The sequence below is a fragment of the Malaclemys terrapin genome, chromosome 4 (assembly GCF_027887155.1).
Source record: "Malaclemys terrapin pileata isolate rMalTer1 chromosome 4, rMalTer1.hap1, whole genome shotgun sequence".
Taxonomy (NCBI): domain Eukaryota; kingdom Metazoa; phylum Chordata; order Testudines; family Emydidae; genus Malaclemys; species Malaclemys terrapin.
The window spans coordinates 124,715,971-124,735,972 of NC_071508.1; the positions used below are offsets into that span (position 1 = coordinate 124,715,971).

The 20,002-nt window shown below is 43.5% G+C and overlaps 1 protein-coding gene across 2 annotated transcripts in view; it reads right to left on the reverse strand.

Moving 5' to 3' along the window:
* PRIMA1 (proline rich membrane anchor 1) overlaps positions 1-15,262 on the reverse strand; it is a 76,787-nt gene extending 61,525 nt beyond the window's left edge. Inside the window, exons 1-3 of one of the 2 annotated variants that reach the window (XM_054028587.1) lie at positions 14,628-15,260; positions 14,166-14,302; positions 6,282-6,432 (exon numbers count right to left, since the gene is read on the reverse strand). In XM_054028587.1, the coding sequence (XP_053884562.1) occupies positions 6,282-6,432; positions 14,166-14,258 (244 nt within the window). In that variant the 5' untranslated portion in view covers positions 14,259-14,302; positions 14,628-15,260. Of the gene's footprint in view, positions 1-6,281; positions 6,433-14,165; positions 14,303-14,627 lie in introns of both variants that reach the window. The other variant, XM_054028588.1, reaches the window with a different exon arrangement.
* Positions 15,263-20,002: the final 4,740 nt, after the last annotated feature.

The window sequence follows — 20,002 nt, forward strand, 5'->3', positions numbered from 1 at the left end:
CAAATAGAACAAAGAGCCTTTTTGCCGCCTTTCTCTTCCTTGCACACTCTTGCAGGAGTCAATCACAATATGAACCTTGCTTTTTAGAGAGACAGGGTGGGTGAGGTAATATCTTTTATTGAACCAACTTCTGTTGTGAGAGAAACAAGCTTCCAAGCTACACAGAGCTCTTCTCCAAACATGAACACGAGCTCTGTGTAAGCTCAAAAGCTTGTCTCTCTCACCAACAGAAGTTGGTCCAATAAAAGATATTACCTCACCCACCCTGTCTCTCTAATATCCTGGGACCACCCTGATTACTACAACAACCTTGTTTTTTAGTCAGTTTTACTCAAGAAAAACTCCCATTGACTTCATGAGCATTTTGTAGCAGCTGGGACTTAAAGCCTTGATCCTCGATTTGTGAATTCTTCCCCCAGCATCTCAAATGAAGTGTTATCTTTGCAGCAATGCATCACTGAGAATCTTCCATGCTTCCACAATATTCAAGGACTGCCGAAAGGTGTGTTTTAGTTTCTGCTCAGTGAACATTATCTGAATTATCTTAACTGTTTGGGTCTGTAAAGCTGTGTTAGAAACCTTGCCCTGATTTTCTGTGGAGGGAATTAGCTGATCATTACTCCATTAGAGAAAATACAACATTTGCCTGTAATTATGTTTGACATTTGGTCACTACGTTTAACTATAGGTTTTATGCAGTCAGTTTGTAATGTAATTATTCAATAAGAAAATGGTAGGCGGAGCTCAACATTTGCCACATTGATATGATACCCAAATGTCTAAACAGACACTAAATGCAAATCTAATGCTCACATCATCCCCTCAAACACTCCTACTATTAACCATCATAAGGACATTCAAGGCCCACAATAATTGGATGTACAAATAACTTAATACTTACTGAACTTTCACAAGTAGTCTCAAACCACAATTGCAATTTTAGAATGATTTGGGAGTTACTTAAACCTCTAGCAACTAATAGTTCTACTGCAAAGTGCTTTTAAGAATTGTATCTAGCAGTTTGTGGCCTTTGCGTGGGAAGCTTGATAAAGAGCTTTGAGAATCAGGACCTAAATCTTTTCCAAGTGCCTCAGGGTTCAGACTCGTTATCTTGTAAACATAAAGATCTTGTAATCTCCCTGGGCTGATGCTTCTTGCTGAGGCCTCTCTAGTCTTTCAACTTTAATGATTTCACAGTGATTGCACACTGTGCAATTCTAGCATCAACCATTTAATAACAGCCTGTCCTGTCCCTATACTGTCCTCTCCTAGGGTTAACATATTTAAAAAATAAAAAAAGAGGACACTCCACAGGGTCCTGGTCCTACCCCTTTCCCACCCCCAGCCCTGCCCCAACTCTGCCCCTTTTAACCCCTTCCCCAAAGTCCCCACCCTAACTCCGCCCCCTCACCTGAGTGCCCCGCATTCCCCCTCCTCCCTCCCAGCCATGCGAAAAGGGCTGCCCGAGCGCTACCAGCTTCACCGTTTGCCGGGCAGCCCCCAGACCCTGCACCCCCGGCCGGCGCTTCCCCAGCACAGCTGGAGCGCGGGAGGGGAAGCGCCCAGCTGGGGGCGCAGGGTCTGGAGGCTGCCTGGCAAACCGTGAAGCTGGTAGCGCGTGGGCTTCGGGCAGCCCCCGGAGCCTGGGAGGTGAAGTGTCCGGCCGGTGGCTCAGGGTCCGGAAGCATGGGGGCTGCCCAAAGCCAGTAGCGCTTGGGCAGCTCGGCTTTAAAGAGAGCAGAAGACTCAAGGTAGGGAGCACAGCAGCCGCAGGAGGGGAAGTGCCCGGCCAGCGGTATTTTTCCCGGACATGTTCGGCTTTTTGGCAATTCCCCCCGGATGGGGATTTGATTACCAAAAAGCCGGACATGTCCGGGAAAAAACGGACATATGGTAACCCTATCCTCTCCCTCTGAATGTTGTGTAACCCCCAAGGAGATTACCTAGATTCCTGGGGCTCTGTCTGCTGGCCGCTCGGGGAGAGGCACACTGTCCCTGGTAGGGAGGGGGAGCCAAGGCAGACTCAAAGTCTGCCTGGCAACCAATAGGGAGTGAGATGCCCTTCCCAGGGAGCTCACAAAAGGGGAGAAGCCATTTTTGAGTCGGTCTGGAGCCAGCCAGGGCAAGGGCAGGACTGGCTGTGTGGGGGAGCTGGTGAGTCCCAGGCCTGCATCCAGGGTTCCTCTAGGGACCGGAAAGCAAGATCCCTCAGCTGGGCTTTTCCCTCTCCACTGATGACTCCCAGTTTGTAGAGTTTTGCTGGGAAATGTCCCCAGCCAGGCTGAGTTAGTCCTCCAGGTCACCACATGGTTAGCTCTGCTCTGGCTGCTAGTCCAGGGCTGCTGCCTGCTGTGAATGTGTCTGGATGCTGGGCTAGAAAACTACAGTTTGGATTTTAGTATAGTTGTGTAATCTGCACCTTGAGCCCTGCACCCCTTTGTGGTAAGGGGAAATCCTGGGACCAGAAGCAGCCTGACTCCTGTCTGAAAAGGATCCCTGCCAGTAGAGATCAGCCCCTCTGCAGTGACTGAGGAGTCCAGAGTCATCTCTGAACCTGACGATCATTCATGGAGTTTGTGAGTGTACCATCTTTAAGTTAGTCAGGGAACTTGTTTTGGGGACCCCCTACTCCCTGAACTGTGTCCTCAAGCCAGGGAGTAAAGGTTTGGGGATTTTATAACCTGCTGCATATTAAACCTATGGAGAGACTTACCACCTCCTCCTACTTGTGAGTCCTTTGGGCTGTACTGAACCCAGTCAGACACACTGCTTGACCACTGTGGAGAAGAATTTTGTGGCCATAAATCATCAAGGACCCCAACAAAGTACGTGTACCAATGGAATGCTAATCTTATATTTGCTACATCAGGTCACGTGACTGGGGAAAGTCACGGGTATTATCAGCATGGGCACCGATGACCCTAAAAATAGTTTTACCTTGTTATGTCATATTTGTCTCTTGTTTAATATAATTATTGTGTTGAATATATTGTATGTGTTTGTATTATTTCTTGGAAGTCTCCAACTATCTGGCAAGTAAGTGGGAATTACCCTGTAATTAAAATTTTCCTCCCAAGCTGCTCTGGTAACCCTGCCAGGAAGGAGCGAGGGGGGTGAAGGCACCGCCAAATAAATTCATAGGAAAAAAATAAAGAAGATACACCCTGCTAAGTGGGTGGCGGGATCCAGAAAAACCCAGACCTGTCCATCAACACCTGTAAGTAGATTGGCATTAAAAAAGGTAACCGGGTGGAGAGGGGGCACTACAGTTGTTTAGAGGAAACATCCATAACACTGATATTTAACAAGAATACTTGCACACTGTTGCAATAGAGGGATTGCTAGACACTTATGTTAATTCATGGCACTTAAAGTTTTGGTTTAGTCTTTTGCTAGCCTAAAATGTACTAGGGAATGGGACTTGAATTTATTTTTGATATATTTAAAACACAATAACTTGTTAAAAAATTAGTCATTTGGGGTTCGGTCGCTCAGGGAAACAGGGTCGGTATAAATGTACACAGTGTCTTCTCCAATGCTGACAAAGATTGTTCCTGATATTTAAAACCTTGATCTCCCTTTTTCAGGTTGTCAGTACACAGTATATTTTCCAAGGGTTCAAAGCACTATTATTTTGTTGCCTTAGACTCCTGTGGCATGGCAGAGATACAAGACACTCTCCTAGATGAAGATAATAGCAATCGACAGGTCTGGGTTTTTCTGCTCCTTTTCTCCTCTGCAGTAATAAACTTATGAAATACCCTTCTTCAAATGTTCAGTGAATGCCTTCTCACCCCACGTGCAAGAGTTGGTGGCCTTTGCATTAGAAGAGGGATTTGGGAAGTAAGGCACCATTAGAATCTTTGGGGATTGATAAATTGAGTGATAAATAGTCAAGAGACACTACAAAAGGGTTACATTTCCCTTCAGGTAATAACTTGAAGGGTAATAGATGTACATTGCAACACTGACCTCCCAGGGAGTTTATTAAAGGCAAAGGTAGGAATTAATAGTGTAGGTTGCCTTTTTGGAGAGACTAATTTGCAAAAATATAAGCAAATTAGATAGATACTCTGGAATATGGAACTCCTTTCTGAAGGAACTAGAAGCATCTAGGAGGAGAATCTAAACATTGCTGTAAGGCCCTAAAACAGCCTTCATGTGGAGAAAACCCATGAAGGAGCTTGGGGATGCCACAAGGGATTTTCCTCCACATTGTTCACCTAGGCCAGTCAACATAGTGCCTGTTTTGTGGGGCTAACCCTGTCTCCACCTTTCAAGGGAACTACACTGCAAGGAGAGTCTGCTTCCTGGTGCTGCCTCGGAACTTCTTGGTGTCCGAACTGAGAAGTGAATGGTCAGGCCTAGTGGTCAGGCCAGGGACCAGAGCCTGGGGCAGAGCAGGAATCAGGAACCAAGAGTGGGGTTGGAACAAGGCTGGAGCAGGAAGCAGCTGGGGCTGGAACAGGATCAGTCTGTCAGAACCACCAAGCGGCAGGGGATACTCCTCAATGTTGCTACCTCACCAGCAGACTGGTGTGGCTGCTCTTATGGGGAGCCTATATCCCTGGCCTTGGGGTCACCTGGATAGACCTTTGCCTGTGGATTGGCTGAGCCCTAGTTGATTTGATGTGGAGCCCTGAGGTAATCATACTCAGGGATGGCTCATCAGGCTAAGGCTCAGAGAGCATTCGTTAGGCTCAAAAATGACTCATTAAATTACCCCCTCTTCAAAAGATGCCTACCAGGTGTCTTTGAGCCAAGTTTATGAGGGTGTGACCAATGAAATTCTTGAAGCAGGTCAGGTGCATGTATATTTTTGGCAGGCTCCCATGAACCATCAGCTGGACCATAACCCTCCTAATCAACAGAGTACATGAGCTTTCCTTGGGAGAATTTTGGAGGCCTAGATCTGCTTCACTAGATATTCCTCCAGCCCCTGGACTACGATGGGTGGAGATGGCAGTTGTACTCATCCGAGGGAGGAGTGGTCAGTGTAATTTTTCAGCAAGTAGATGTAAAATACCAGGTGCATTTTCATTGCCCTAGGCAGATGGAGTTTGGAGGCAACAGGGCTGATCTGCTGGGTCACCCAGAATTGGACAAGATATCAGTACCCAGCCTTCAAGGAAGTTAGATTAGAGTCAAGGTATTCTGTTGGAGCCATACTTTATCTCCAACTGCGATTTGAGGGGTTGCCCACTGATGAAGGTCAACATAATGCTTCTAATCTCTTTTGGCTAACTCTAGATCCACAAACCTGTATGTCATGGGAGAAGTGGCCTCCAACTACTACTCCTGCCTATAGCTTGTAATAGCAACGGCATAATGGGTGTGCATGAGCAACATTTCACTGGGCCTAGGGCAAACTCATAACACAAGCCTCCATCCCAACCCACACAGAGAGAAAAGTACAAACATACTCACCAAGATTATATAAATAACATTTAGTCCAACTCAAGCATCCACAATTTAGTTTGATTTTTTTTTCTCCTCACAGTGATGGCCTTGTGACCAGGGCCTGGTAAAATGTACACATTTCCTCCCATTTACTTGGAGTTTGTATGCACCAGTTGGGTGGGGCTGGGGATATGTATTTTGTGTTTCCGTGCTCTCTCTCTCTCTCTCTCTCTATATATATATATAGAGAGAGAGAGAGAGAGAGAGCTGAGAGCACAGTCTGCTTGCTTGAGCTTTTCATTCTTGACATGTCTCTCACCGTTACTGTACTTTTAAATAATCAAGTTACAAACAGGTCAAGCCGACAGTTGGTTTAAACTGGCATAGCTCTATTGACTTCAATTGAGCAAAAACTAACTCTAGTCATATTGTTTGGCTTTTAGCTTATTCATGGAGACTGATTTTTTTTTGTGGTGTACGTAAGGGAAGCCACCTAAAGATCTCTAAGCTACAGACTCAGTAACAAGTGAGTCATAAAATATTTTAAAATGATCATGCAAACAAGGGGAAAATATAGAAAACCAGGTGGGGACTACATTCCCTGAGGCTAGGTCATTAGTGAGTCATTTAGCGCAAGGGAACACAAAGCTTAATGAGGGGAAGAATTTTCTCTGGATCCTCTACAAAAGCAGAACATTATTAATTGATCAGAAAATACATTTCTACTTTTACCGAGAACATTTTTTCCCATTCACTATGTGAAAAATTACAACCAAGTTTAATTGTGCCCTCTTGTACTTTTTCACTTTCCATCTGTCCAAATGCCCCCCATTTTCCACTCCTCCCTCTGACATATGGCAGTAGTACCAATCTTTACTTACTTGGGACCACAAGCAACCTAGGAGGTGGTGGGGGTGGTGGAGGTGGTGGTAATAGAGGAGGTGGTCTACACTGGCAGATTTGCTGGCAACTCTCCGTAACCTTCTCTGCTACAGACTTGGAACATGACTTCTGTGGTTCACCTTGAATGATCTGTAAAGAAAAATATGAATTAGTTCCTGGAACCGTATCTCAAGCTAAAGAGAGTTAATAAACATTACAAGATGCTTAGGGCCAAATTCTGCCCTCAGGCACACACACAGAACCCCAATAGCTTCTGTGGGCAGAATTAGGTTCTTTTTCCTTACGGCAGAAATAGGTTAAAAAAACAAGTACAAGCACATTTGTGAGTTCTGATGAGGTGACTTGGCATCTTTGGGAAGAGAATGTCATTGATAGAAGAGCTCTGTAATGGAATGGAAAGCTGCATTCAAGTCAATGGCACACACATGGCATGGTTTTCTATCTCCTCAGGAGTTCGGCAAGGCTGCGGTCTGTCACCATTGTTGTTCAATATCGATATTGAGTGATTGATGGAAAGCTTGAGGTGACAGCTGTCTGTGGCATTGAGCTGAACGCCATTCTGCTTCAATTGTCTTGTTGTCTTAGTTTGGTGAGATCACTGCAGCTGATGGCTGATCTGGTTGGTTATTAATCCAGATAAAACTAATTCCCTGGCTGTTACCATCAATCAGCCTCTATCTCCAGATTACAACCACCTCAGTATTAACCTGTTCAGGGGGGATATTGAACAGATGGCAACTGTCAAATATTTGGGCAGCATCACAGACAGTGCTAGAGGATGCTTGAAATATTTGGACACTTGTATATCAGCAGCTGCTGCCATGTTTTGGGCCCTTCTGTGTTCTCTCTGGGTACATCATGATATCAAGCTGGCTACAGTGCTGCGGACCTATAGAACCACAGTTATACCAACTCTATTGTAGAGAAGTGAAATATGAGTGCTGAGGAAGGCTGAAGAACATTTTTTTGAGGTTTTCTATTCTCATTCTCTTTGTCAGCTGCATCATATCAAGTCGCTGAACAAGATCAGAAATGAGGCTATTCCAGGCCAAACCCAGCAACTGCCTCCATCAGTACTGTTTCAGTTTTGGTAGCTTTCTTGGTATGGGCATATTATAAGAATGGAAAACCAAAGAATTCCTAAGTGTGTATATCAAGGAACGCTGCTACACAGCCAGCAATCACGTGGGCATCAAAAGCTTAGGTTGCATGACAAGATACTGCCAGTGGTGGACATAAATTGAATATACAACCATACCTAGGGTGACCAGATGTCCCGATTTTTATAAGGACAGTCCCGATTTTTGGGTCTTTTTCTTATATAGGCTCCTATTACACCCCACCCCCGTCCCAATTTTTCACACTTGCTGTCTGGTCACCCTAACCAAACCACCTTAGGCAACTTTGCCAGAGATTGACCCAGATGGTGCTCAATTTGCAAGGGAGACCAAGTCCCATTGGGATTTGCCAGGATAGTGATTGATTTATGGCAGAACTGAGGGCCAAATTAGATCTCTTTTTCTATACTATGAAAACTACCTTTTCTTTATGTCCAGACTCTATTGTGTTAGCCCTTTCACTTCTGGCTATTGTAAACATAAGACAAGACAGCCCAAACTTTGTCCATCTGAGGACCACATGAATCACACACTCATTTCAATCAAGATGGAATACCACATGCTGTGACCCATAACCTGTGTGACATGCTAATGATAAAGGTGGCTATGGGCCATTGTAGGGGCCTGTAGGTATCATTTGCCTCATGTTTTTAATTTGGTGACCCCTGGTATAAAATATACTCAGCATCTTGATACGTCAGGACAACTAGTTGTAATGCATTACAATAGTAATATAATATTTACACAATTATCAACTTTAAAAATATCGATGAATCCTAAAATGACTCATCTGAGACCACAGAAAATGTAGAAAGATTAAGCAAGAGAGGTGAACCTCTGGTAAAAGTGAAATTATGCAAGCATCCCAATAGCTTCCAATGAGTATTTAGTTCTAGAGGTCTCTAAGTCAACTTCTTTTGAAATTAATTTAAACTCCTATTTAAAATAAGAATCTATGCAAGATCCTATTTTGAGGAGATAAGACTCAGAAATTAAGAAAAAGAATGTCTAACATGCATTTTTAGACCTTGATTTAAGAGAGCACTTAAGTACATACTTAAGTCCCTGTGAAGTAAATAGGACTTAAGCATGTACATAAGTGCAGTCTTGAATAGGAGTGCTTTACTGAACCAGGGTTTTATAGAGGATGCTGTGTGGAAGTAATATTAGTAATGGTCTTTCTAGTAATTTTTGATTAACTGTCATTTGATTACAATAAAATGCATTGATCCTTGCAAAGGGAAAGTATAGTTTATGCCATCTTCTGGCCACATTAAAGTTACATACATTATACTCATATATTTCTGGCCATATACAAAAACTGCAGTTTTAACAAATGTACCACTGGTGCACACAGTACTGTTCACATGCATTGTGTACCTAAATACACCCTGTGGCTTTGGTTATTTGGAAACAGTAATTTTGTAGCTCAAACAGCAGTGAGTGCAAAAGGGAAAAGAAAAAGTGATGAGTTGGAGAGAGGCTCCGAACAGCACGCCTCAGAAGATTCAGTACCTTAAACAGCTTATCAAAATCTATGACCAAATATAGGAAAAAACAGATTTAATCACAAATACTTTCCAACTGTCTCCCTTACAATCAGGAAGTAATAAAGAGACAGTTATAGACCATCCCAAAAAGTTTCCAGGAACTTGCATGGACTCTTTGAACACTTATGAATCAAAGTGACTCAACTGTATAATCCTCCAGAGCTGGTGATAAATCTGATTGCTAAGTGGGCTTCCTTTTCTCTTTAAATTGAGCTCCCAGAGTTCACAAGCCTCAAAAGAATCTATATGTCATGTTCATTATTCTTACACTGCTTATATATAGTATTGTTGTATTAATGATAGTTTCAGCAATAGCCCAGTAGTTAAAACACTAGCTTGCTACAATGCTGAACTCTAGTGACCTGTGCTGGGCTGTGACCTGGGGTCTTTCATGGCTTTGGTTGGTAGTGATAAAATGTATACTCATCAGGGAGGTTGTGGGGCAATATCATTCCGTGCACATTGGCAGCTAACTAAGGAGGCTATCAACTCATAACTATATAGTCCCTTGTCCTGGTATTTAATTTGGTGCTTACTTTAGGTCACTAAAATTACTTGGGAGCCAGGGAAAATGGAGGTGACTAGTGATGGGATGGAATAACACTGGAGGGATTCGGAGCAAACTCTTCATTTACAGCCTAGAAGAAGCCCTGTGTATAAACATACGATGATAGTGATGGTATGGGAAGGCTAGATTGACTTATTACTCTAATTTAATATCAGCCAAGGCCAAAAGGCTCTGTCTATTTTTAGAACTATTGATTGCCTTTTAAATCCCCAGAGGCTGTTTTACAGTGGACTGGTAATAGCATGTCCTCAGAATCCAGTGGACATTTTTCTCAATTATTTTGCAGACAAGATTAACCCTATATGTGTCCAGCCATACTCAGGTGGAACATCCTATTTCTGTTTCGTTTTTGGGGTATTTTTGATGCCTTAATCCATATTGGCTATGTTTCCTCACACTGATTTATTCTCAGCAAATGGCTGAGATTCAAAGGGGTGGGCTTTCACTCCCTTGGCTGCTTTGTCACACAGCAGAGCATCTGGAAATTTTCAGTAATTATGATGAACATTGTAGATTTCACCCTTACTCAAGGGGTTGTCTTAAAGGGAAAGATGTTTAAAAACACTAAAGTTGTATAGGTTTGCTGAAAGAGGACTAACCAGAGAGGAATGAAAGCCTTATAATAGGAGAGGATTAGTTAAATATTATTACAAGGGGATTAACTAGGAGTAATTAGATAGAATTAAGAAAAAGAATATGAAAAATGTTGGCTCAGTCTCAGGAAAATCTTTACTTCTGATGATTTCTATTAGTCTTCTGATGAAAGGCCATTACTTGAGTCTTTTAAACCTAAATGTAGAAAATGTACTGTAGGGAGCAATCCTGCCCTGGCAGAGACTGATGAAACACATGACCTAAGAGATCTTTTTCTGTATCTAATGTGTACAATTCAAGGTCAGCTGCCTTTACAGAAGATGACAGGAGTGAAAGGTATGTTGAAAAAGTCTAGACCTTTTATGGAAGATTCTGCTAATTACGGACCTGTCTCAAACTTTACTGTTTGTTCATTTTGTCAAATGTTAACTTAGCCACAGAAAAACTTCAGAAACACTTCATAAACAAGGAATTTTCAGACAAATATCAGTATGGCTTCCATTCAGTTTATTGCCCAAAGATTGTCTTTGCAAGGGGTCACTAGTGATCTGTAGATCTCTTTTGACCAGGATTTGTTTCCTTGATCTTTGAGCTTTCAGTGACAGTTCCTATTGCTGGACATGGCTGAGAAGTTTTGTCTCATTGTCCTGTCTAAAAAAATTAATTCTTTTGTTTTGAATCTGGCTTTCTCAATACATTCATTAATTTGTCAGGTTGGCCTGTCAGGTTGCCTGGGCTTAGAGCTAGGTGATCTATCAGTAGCAAAGAATTTACTCCTTTCTCCATTCTCAAATTACCTATGGACAGAGCTGATTTCTATTACTGTTTTCATTATTCATAATTGTTTGAACAATTTATGTGAATGTATTTTGCATAAAGGTTAGACATTTCCTAATACTCAGGTAAATAAAAATCCGTTTGTACAAACATTCATGGAAGATTAGTTCAGGTAAAGTAGTCCATGTGCAAAGAGCAGCATGCGAAGAGAGTGATGGGAACAGAAGATAAATGAGAAAGTCAGATGGGTATCATTGACAGAACGGAGAGAGAAAGGGGGCATGACAGTGAGAGAACAGTAAGGGCCTGGAAAAGACTTTTAGCTGTGTGGACCACATGGAAAGGTTAAGTCTGGAAAATGCTATAGAGGAAAATTTGGACTTGGACTGGACCTGCACCACTGCAATTCACTATTTCTGGCAACTCTTCTACTTCCCTCAGGTGTGGGTAACCTAACTGGAACAGTATTGACAACATGCTCATGGAACCCAGGGTCTCTGGGTATGTCCTACTTTTTTCCTGAGAGTGTTTCATTAATTTCCTGAAAAACAGAAAAGTTGCTACAGAATTATTCTAGTTAGTCTGGGCAAAGTTAGGAGGCTTGGCTTATTTAGCTAAAGATTATGGATCAAATTCATCCCTTCTTAGTAAATGAAGTTACACCAGGGTTGAATATGACCCCAAATCTTGGCCCATTTACTTATAAGAACTTGTACCTGGGATGATTTTCCCTTTGAGTCTAATCTGTGATGGAAGGAAATTCGTATTGGTAAAAGAGCTAGGATCATATATGGATAATGCATGGCTCAATTTAAGGTTTAATACAAAGAATGTGCAAACCTCATGCCTCATTAAGGACACTCTTGGCTATTCCATGCATGACCTTTTATAATTGGGTGGGGTGGGCAAGTAAAAACTCTAATATGAGCAGATTGACTGGACTCACACAAAACACTAAAAATGTTGCAGTTATAAATCAAGAATCAGGCAGTAGAACTTCTAAACTATTGCAGAGGAAGGCTGGACAACTCTGGTGTGCCTATTTCACAACCTATTTAAAATATTATTGATTTATTTTTAATTAAATCACCTGAGTGACTTGTATGATGGGTGCTCATGCAAATTTTGGTGACTGCCTGATCTTTTGAAGGAGATGGTTTTCAAAATGCTGCTCTTGTCACATCATTGCATTTTCCTTAAATGTACACACTTTCAATTACAGAAACTAGTTTAGCCATCTGAATTCTAGCGCCGGACAGTCAGCAGAATGAATAAATAATTTATTGCAGTTGGAGAGCTCACAGATCTTATGAAAGACAAATGTTAAAACAAATAAAAAATCCCAGTGTAATCTTTCGGAGTCCACTAAGTTTAGAACAGAGAGTAAAGGACATTAAGTCTTTGCTATGTTTTCGCCAAAAAAGAAACTGCAGTTGCTCTGTGCTGAAACAGTACTCAACTAGCTCATCAATTACTACTTTGAAGACATATTATAAATAAAGTGTAAAATATCAAAGGGATGTGTTTTAGTTAGCTTTGCTGGTTTCCTGGTTGCCTGAATTGGAAGATCACTGTCCATTTTAGTCTGCTGTTTTTTCTGAGTCCATCTGCAGCAAGGTCACTGGTCACCCCACATTACAATCAAGGTCACACCACATAACAGTCAGAGGCTGCGAATGGACAAAGCTGATTCAGCTTTTATCCAGCGAATTCTCAGTTCAGAGACACTTCAGACACCATGCCAAAAATTACCAGAATGAGGCTTTCAGCACTTCCCCAATGTGTTCCTTGTTTTGTACATATTGCCACCTATAGTAATTACACTCTAAACCCTCTCACTGTCAACATGTTTAAAAAGATCAACCACATCTTGCTCAGAAAGAACAAGTGTTGATCACTTAGACTCCCTAGAAAAGCCTCTGTGTCTCTCTGTAATCAGCTGTAATCAAAAGAAATTGGAATTATAACTAGGCAAGCAACAGCTACATATATTGGGCTATTCCTCCCTGCTACATGCACGACTATCAGTTTCCAAAGTCAACAATTTGCAAAAATTAAAATCTGAACAATTCTCTGTGTGTATATACATAGTCTATTTTATACATGCAGAAATCCTGGCCCCATGGAAATGAGTGTGAGTTGTCCCTATTGACTTCACTGGGGCCAGGATTTCACTCATCATATAAAATACACGCACATGTGCATTCCATCTCTCTCTCTCTCTCTCTCTCTCTGTATATAATTTTAATATTTATTATTAAGACAGCACCAAAAGTGTGATTGTTTCTTTGCGGACAGAGATGGACACAAAGTATGTCCCTGGATGAGTTTACAAATCGCTGTAAGTAATGAATGACAGTATTGTTTTTTGAAGTGGTGTTGTAGCCGTGTTGGTCCCAGGGTATTAGAGAGACAAGGTGAGTGAGGTAATATCTTTTATTGGACCAACTTCTGTCGGTGAGGTGAGCTGAAGAAGAGCTCTGTGTAAGCTCAAAAGCTTGTCTCTCTCATCAACAGAAGTTGGTCCAATAAAAGATTTTACCTCACCCACCTTGTCTCTCTAGTATTGTTGTTTAACATTTGTATATATCACCATGTGCATGCTGTGCAAGTCCATCTGAACTGTAAGAGGTCACTGAAGTTCTCTGTAGCACATTCAGATATTCAGAAGTATATGAAAATAAGGAAACAATTTAAAAGTGGGGTATGTCTGAGATGCCAAAAATATAAAAAGCCATTTAAAACCACACACTTTTGAGTCAAACCCAAGCAATTAGAAGTTGTTCTAAATGCACCATTTTGACCTGTAAACTAAAAACCATCTTCAGCAGTAATGACAGACAGCCTTTAAAGGTGGCGGGAGTGCAGCATTCGGAGATCTAAATGGCACTCTGGATTTTACAGGAAGTCTTAGAGTCTCTTTCTCGGGCTCTGGGTGACAGTGATCTCCAATTTCATCTTTTTTAACTGTACAGGAATATGTATCTGTCTCTAAACACTCTCCTAATCCAGGAGATGAAGCTATCAAACACCACTTATTTCCAAACCCCACCAGGAGAGTATGGGGCAGGAAGCCCCAGGACCCCAACCAGCAGTGATTATTTCCAGCTCAAGAGAGTCCTCTCCCTTCTCCCACTCCGGGCTATGGCCACAGGGCATCAGTAAATAACGCCAGATGTTCATCTGTGCTGCCTGCCCCCTCCGACCCAACTTCTGAGTTAAAAGTGCCCGGGGCCGGGGCAAGGTTGGAGTTACCTGAATGACGCCCCAGAGGGGGTGGAGGGCACAGTGCAGCAGCAGGGAAGGCCAGCAGCAGTGGAGAAGCAGCAGCAGCTCTCTGATCAGCATCACTCCTCTGGGCGAAGGGGCTCGTCAGCTCACGACCTGGGTAACTGAACGGGGGGAGAGCGCACAGCAAAGGCGTTTCCGATCGCACTCCCAGCCGCAGAGCGCGGTGCCTCCCTCCCCGAGATCTTCCCAACTTTATTTCTAAAGGGGTGGGTGGGGAAGGGGCCTTCGGAAAGCTTCGCAGCTACAAGCAAGTCCTGGCTTCCCCGGTCAGCAAGACGCGCACCCCCTCCCCCGCCAGCTTCCCCTTCTCCCCTCCCCTTCGGGCATGCCAGCGGCGGGGACCCCCCTCCCCAAGGGAATGGGTGTTGGTGATGCTCTCAGCGCAGCTCCTGCCGTGCAGGGCAACCCGGTTGTTTTCCTTCTTACCCGGGGGGCTGGGCTCGGGCTCTCAGGTGAAGCAGGACGCTGCTGGCGCTTCCTTTACATGCCGTGGCGGGGCACCGGGTGCAGGTAGAAAAGTTTGCAGCGGGATCAGTCGCAGCTGGTGCACCGCCTGGCTGCCCCCTGGCTTTGCCTCCGCTCGCTGCTGAGCCGGATCCCTGGAGCCCAGCAGCCTCTCATCGGGGGGAGGGAGGGCGGAGGTGAGGGGCTCCTTTCTCAGAACAAGAGCTTGCCCCGCCAAAAAGAAAAAGCAAAAGCCAAAGCCCGGCCAGTCCTGTGTGTGTCTCTCTGGCTCCGAGGAGGGAGGGAATAAAACAGCCCGCCGCCCGAAAATGAACCTGAGGTCCAGCCTGCAAAATGCCACTTGGTCTCAATGGCTGGAGGTAGGATGCGAAGCCCCAGAGGATAGTCCAAGTCTCGGAGCAATCCCTCCCTCTTTCTCTCTCTCTGCAATTGCAACAAAACCGCAGGCTGCCCAAAGAAAAAGTGCCAGACCAGGAGCCCAAGCGAAATCAGCCGTGAAATCCGCTCCCTCTAGCCCCTCAGCTGTCCATCACCAGAGCCCCAAGAAACAGCAGAGAGAGAGAGAGAGGTCGGCTGTGCAGAGCCCATGGGGAGGGAGCAGGGAGGACAACAGGGCTGGAGAGGCGCTGCACATGCAAAAGGGGGGGGGGGGGGGAATATGAGAGCAAAGCCAGAGGCTCCTGGCTCGCCTGTGAATTTAATCTCTCCCCTGCCTGCTGCTGCTGCAGTGATTTTTCATACCCATCTAGCGAGCCCATTGTGTGTTTGGCACTTGGCTCGGTGCTTTTTCTTCCCTCCTAGGCTCGGCTGATGACACTCGATCGGGGATTTCTTCTTGGGAGGCTCAGGGGTTTTCTCCCACACTCATTAAAAGATCATTGCAGGTTGGAAACTGACAAGCTTCCCCTCTCCTCCTCCCCCCGCCCCATTGCTGCTGGAGGCAAGTTAGCAGCGTTTTGGGAGGCGAGTGTGGCTTTGCCAACAACTCCCCCCCCCCATGGGGCACCTCAGTGGAATAAGTGAAGCCCAGGAACACTTGCAGGTTTAATTGTTTTACTCATTTCTATACAAGTGGCTACTATAGGAGGCACAATTATAGAAAATACAATCAATTAGTATGAATGTTTCTACAGCACCTGCCATCTGAGGATCTCAAAGCACTTTACAGTATTAATGGATTTAGCCCCAGTGCACCCCAGCAAGGTCAGGAAAGTATCATCATCCCCGTTTTAAAGAGAGGGAAACAGGACAAGAGAGGTTATTGGCCTGATTTTCAAAGGCGCTAAGCACCTGCTGCTCCTATTGCAATCAAAGGGAGCTATTGGGTGCTCAGGACGTCTGAAAGTCAGGCCCTAAGTGACATGTTGATGGTCCCACAGCAAGTGTGTGACAACAGTGGTTGTAGAACCCCAGGTTTCCTGACTCCCAGGGCTGGGCCTTCCCTATCCAAGATTAAAGCACATTAATAAAACCAATATCGCAACAAAGACAAGCAAGAGGGGTAAAAAAGTCACTCAAACCTTAAACAGAGTCAGCGCCCTGATGGCCATGCGACTTGGAGCCCTGAAGGTTTGATGGGCCACAAAGGGTACAAATCTCAGTCAGATGCCTTCTGCTGGGAAGCGACATTTCTTTCAACCTGGCGTGTGGGATTATCCTGTCATGTGAGTGAATTATTTGCTGTATGGGTTTTTTTTTTTTTTTTTTTTTGGTGTTTCGTGAGATGTAATAATGAAAGACACTTTGAGACATTCGTTTCTATTGTGTTTCTATGTGATAATGAAGCACATTGGAACGTTTAAGAGCGCGTGCAGGGAAGTGAATAAAGAATCCTTTATTGTAAGGGTGGCACAGTCTTGCCTCTTTACAAAGAAGAAATAGAGTGGAAAGATAAAAAAGGAAAATGGGTTTAGTTTTTTAGTGAGCCTGTTAATGAGCAAAGCTGCAGGAGGGCCTGTGAATAGTGGCTGTTTCTGTAAGTTAGATTTATCATATGTCAACACGCTAATAAATATTTTTGCTGCGTCGATAGCTTGAGTCAATTTTTAGTGTCACACTCTGTTTCTAATTATGGAGAGAGATGGGCCTAAATCAAAATGTCTCATCTGAACACCTCCCAGACTGTGGGGTGCTTGAAATCTAAATCTGGATCCAGATCCAAATTTTGCAAATGGTCGCTGTCTTTATGATGGGCCAACGCAAAATCCTGGAACTGAACAGCTCAATTATTGCAGTGCTTGGGCTCCAGATGTGAAGTCTTAAGCCCAGCTCTAGTTATGTATTTTATACACAGGTTTGAATGAGGGAGCGCAGGGATGCAAGATTAATTTTTTTCTCTCTGTTTCTGGCAGAAATTCAGCCTAGTTAAGCAAAATTACTGTTTCATGACTCTACTTTGTGAAGCAAGAATAAAAATATGTCAATGCCATTGCAAATAAGGGCTAGAATTCTTCCCTTACACCACTATTACATTGGTGTAACTCCACTGACTTCAGTGAACTTACTCCTGATTTACACTAGTGTAAGTGTGAAGGGAATAAAGCTCAGCAATGTCTTATAAATGTACACAATGCAGGTGAACTTAATGGACCAGGATGAATTTGTCCCAATAGAACTACGTATTTATTTGTAAATGTGTGTGTGTGTGAGAGAGAGAGATGAAGGGCAGAATAGAGAGAGATGCATAGCTGATGACCTTGGATACAGTCAGCAATTGTACAATAAATATATTTTCTGTAATGATGCTGAAAAAGCTGCACTCCTTTTCCATAGGTCTACTGCATAACATACAGTGCTTAATATATTGTCCTTGTTCAATTATAGTTTTACCGAGCTGGAGTCACAAGAGACTGCAAGCTTTTCAGGCTTTCTGGTGATTTCCTGAAGGTATTTCAGCACTTGATCACAGTACAGAACATAATAAATTGCACCATCTGTATACATAGTTCTTGGTTCCTGACAGAATGAGAGATAAGGCTTAAGGCATTGTAAGCCAAAAAATATAACACAGATTTCTTTTCTTTCCATGTTTACAGTGACTTAATGTCAAAAGAACTGTGGATTCTCCTGCCATTAGCAATTGTCCAAGTACCAGCTTCACGTGTTGTTCCTTTGGCCCAAAGACACACCAGGGAACTAAGAGCACAGTGGACCAAACTCTACTCCCAGTTCCATGAGAGCAGCCACAATTTGTGTTGCGGCACTAGTGTAACTAAGAGCTGACTTTGGCCTACCTGATTGGCACCTTTTCTGCTTTGGGGTGGTAGTTTGGCATTAATGAAACCACTGGACTGCAAATATTTTAAATCAACTGTCGAACTGTGAGTCAAATCCTAGAGTCTATACTCAGGCAAATCTCCCATTAAAGTGAATGGGATTTTAGCATGTGTAAGTGCTGAGTATGGACCCCATTCTCCTCCACATATGATACCAGTGTCCTCCATTAACTCCAAGGGGATTTACTGGTTTTCTACAGAGGGAGAATAGGGCCCCAGAATTTTACCCCTGTGAGAAAGATAAATGAGATGATTGGGTCGTTAAAGAATTATAGACCTTGATTTAGCAGAGCTTAAGAAAATGTTTAACTTTAAGTGTGTATAAGTAAGTACACGCTTAAGTGCTTTTCTGAATTGTGACCTCATCAAAGGACAAAAGCACATGTTTAAAGTTAAGTTAAATTAATTTTAAGCACATGATTAAACCCTTTTGTTTAATGTTAAGCACATATTTAAGTGTTTTGCTGAATCAGAGCCAAAATTAAGAAGGACTGCGTGATTTTCTGTGGCAGAGATACTATACGTATACTGAGAGACAGGCATGGCTGAGTGGTTTGATCCCAGGACCAGTAACCAAGAATTCTTGAATTGTAATCTCTGGTCTAACAGTGACATCCTCTGTGGCCTTGGTCAAATAACTTAAACTCCCTGCCTCAGTCTCCTTATCTGTTAAATGGTGGGTGTAAAAACCCAGATACCTGAGAGCGGTGTTTTGAGGTTGAATTAGTTAATGAGTCCTCTCCTGCAACATGTGCTTAGCACCGTGCAACATTGGGCATTAGGAACCTATAAATCAACATCACCCCAGATTCTGGCTCAGTGTTGGCAAAGTGAGCCTGAAAAGTGCCATGGAAATGCAGTTTGAATTCTAGACAAGATTTGTTTGCAAAAAGTTTAATCTCTTTCAGGAAAATGTTTCTAGCAAAAGGAACACACAAAACAACACCAATATTTTACTCTTGTGATACACCCGAATAAATTGGCAACAACTTCAGGTAAACTGACAGTTACTCCAGATTTACACCAGAGTCAGAGAAGAATGTTACCCTAATGACCGTTTTGTGGGATATTTACTTAGGTCCTTGGTTTGATTAGCATTGATCAGACTAGTTTATCTTGTTGGGTTATATAAACATTTAGTGATAAACAATATAGTCATGGTAACATTCTGCTTTTCTGACTATTCAGGGAACATTACAATAACTGGAACACTGATTAGTAATAAGAATAATTATTGCTATTCTTATATTCCAGGTAGCCATTCTGGTTATGATGATCCATAAGAATAATTTTTTTTCAGTATAGACTGATTTTATGATATTATTAAAGTGCTTTGGAGACCCGGTCCAAGAGTTGTAATGCTGTAAATCTGGAGTAATATCATGGGAAATAATGAAAGCTACTACGGATTTACCCCCATGTGACTTTATCCCCACTTCTTCTGATGTAGCAAGCAGGCTTTTAGCTGGAGTGGAGACTGAATCAAAGAAAATGAAGGTTACCACATCTCAAGGAAGGGCTGTGTGGTCAGTCAAGACTTGGAAACTGCCATTTAACACTCTACTGCTTGCTAACAATATTTCTGCACTGTAGCGGGGTGGTCACCTCACTCTGGTCTAGAGGGGTTAAAAACAGCCCTGGGAGGGGGCTGTGGCTGGAGAAAGCAGCTCGTAGGCTGAGCTGATTGGGGGAAGTGGCTGCAGCTGGGGCCACGCCCCAAACAGACTCAGCTGGCCCTATAAAGGCAGGGAAGCCAGGGGTAGACAGACAGTCTCCCTCTGCTGGTTGAGGGAGAAGGGCCTGGCTGCCTAGAAGCTGGGAAAGGTACCTAGAGTGGAGCAGGGCTGGGGAAAGGCTAGAGGAGCTGGGGAGCTCCAGCCTGGAGAACCCCCAGGCTGCAGGCCTTGATAAAGGCCAGGACAGGTACTGGGGCTACAGAGGGGTAGCCTGGTGTAGGCAAGGGCAGCAGGTCCAAACCCCTCTTTGCCAGTGATGAATGGCGTGTACACTGCAGTCTTCCCCTGTGAGTGGGGGCTAGATGGTGACTGGCAGTAGCCATAC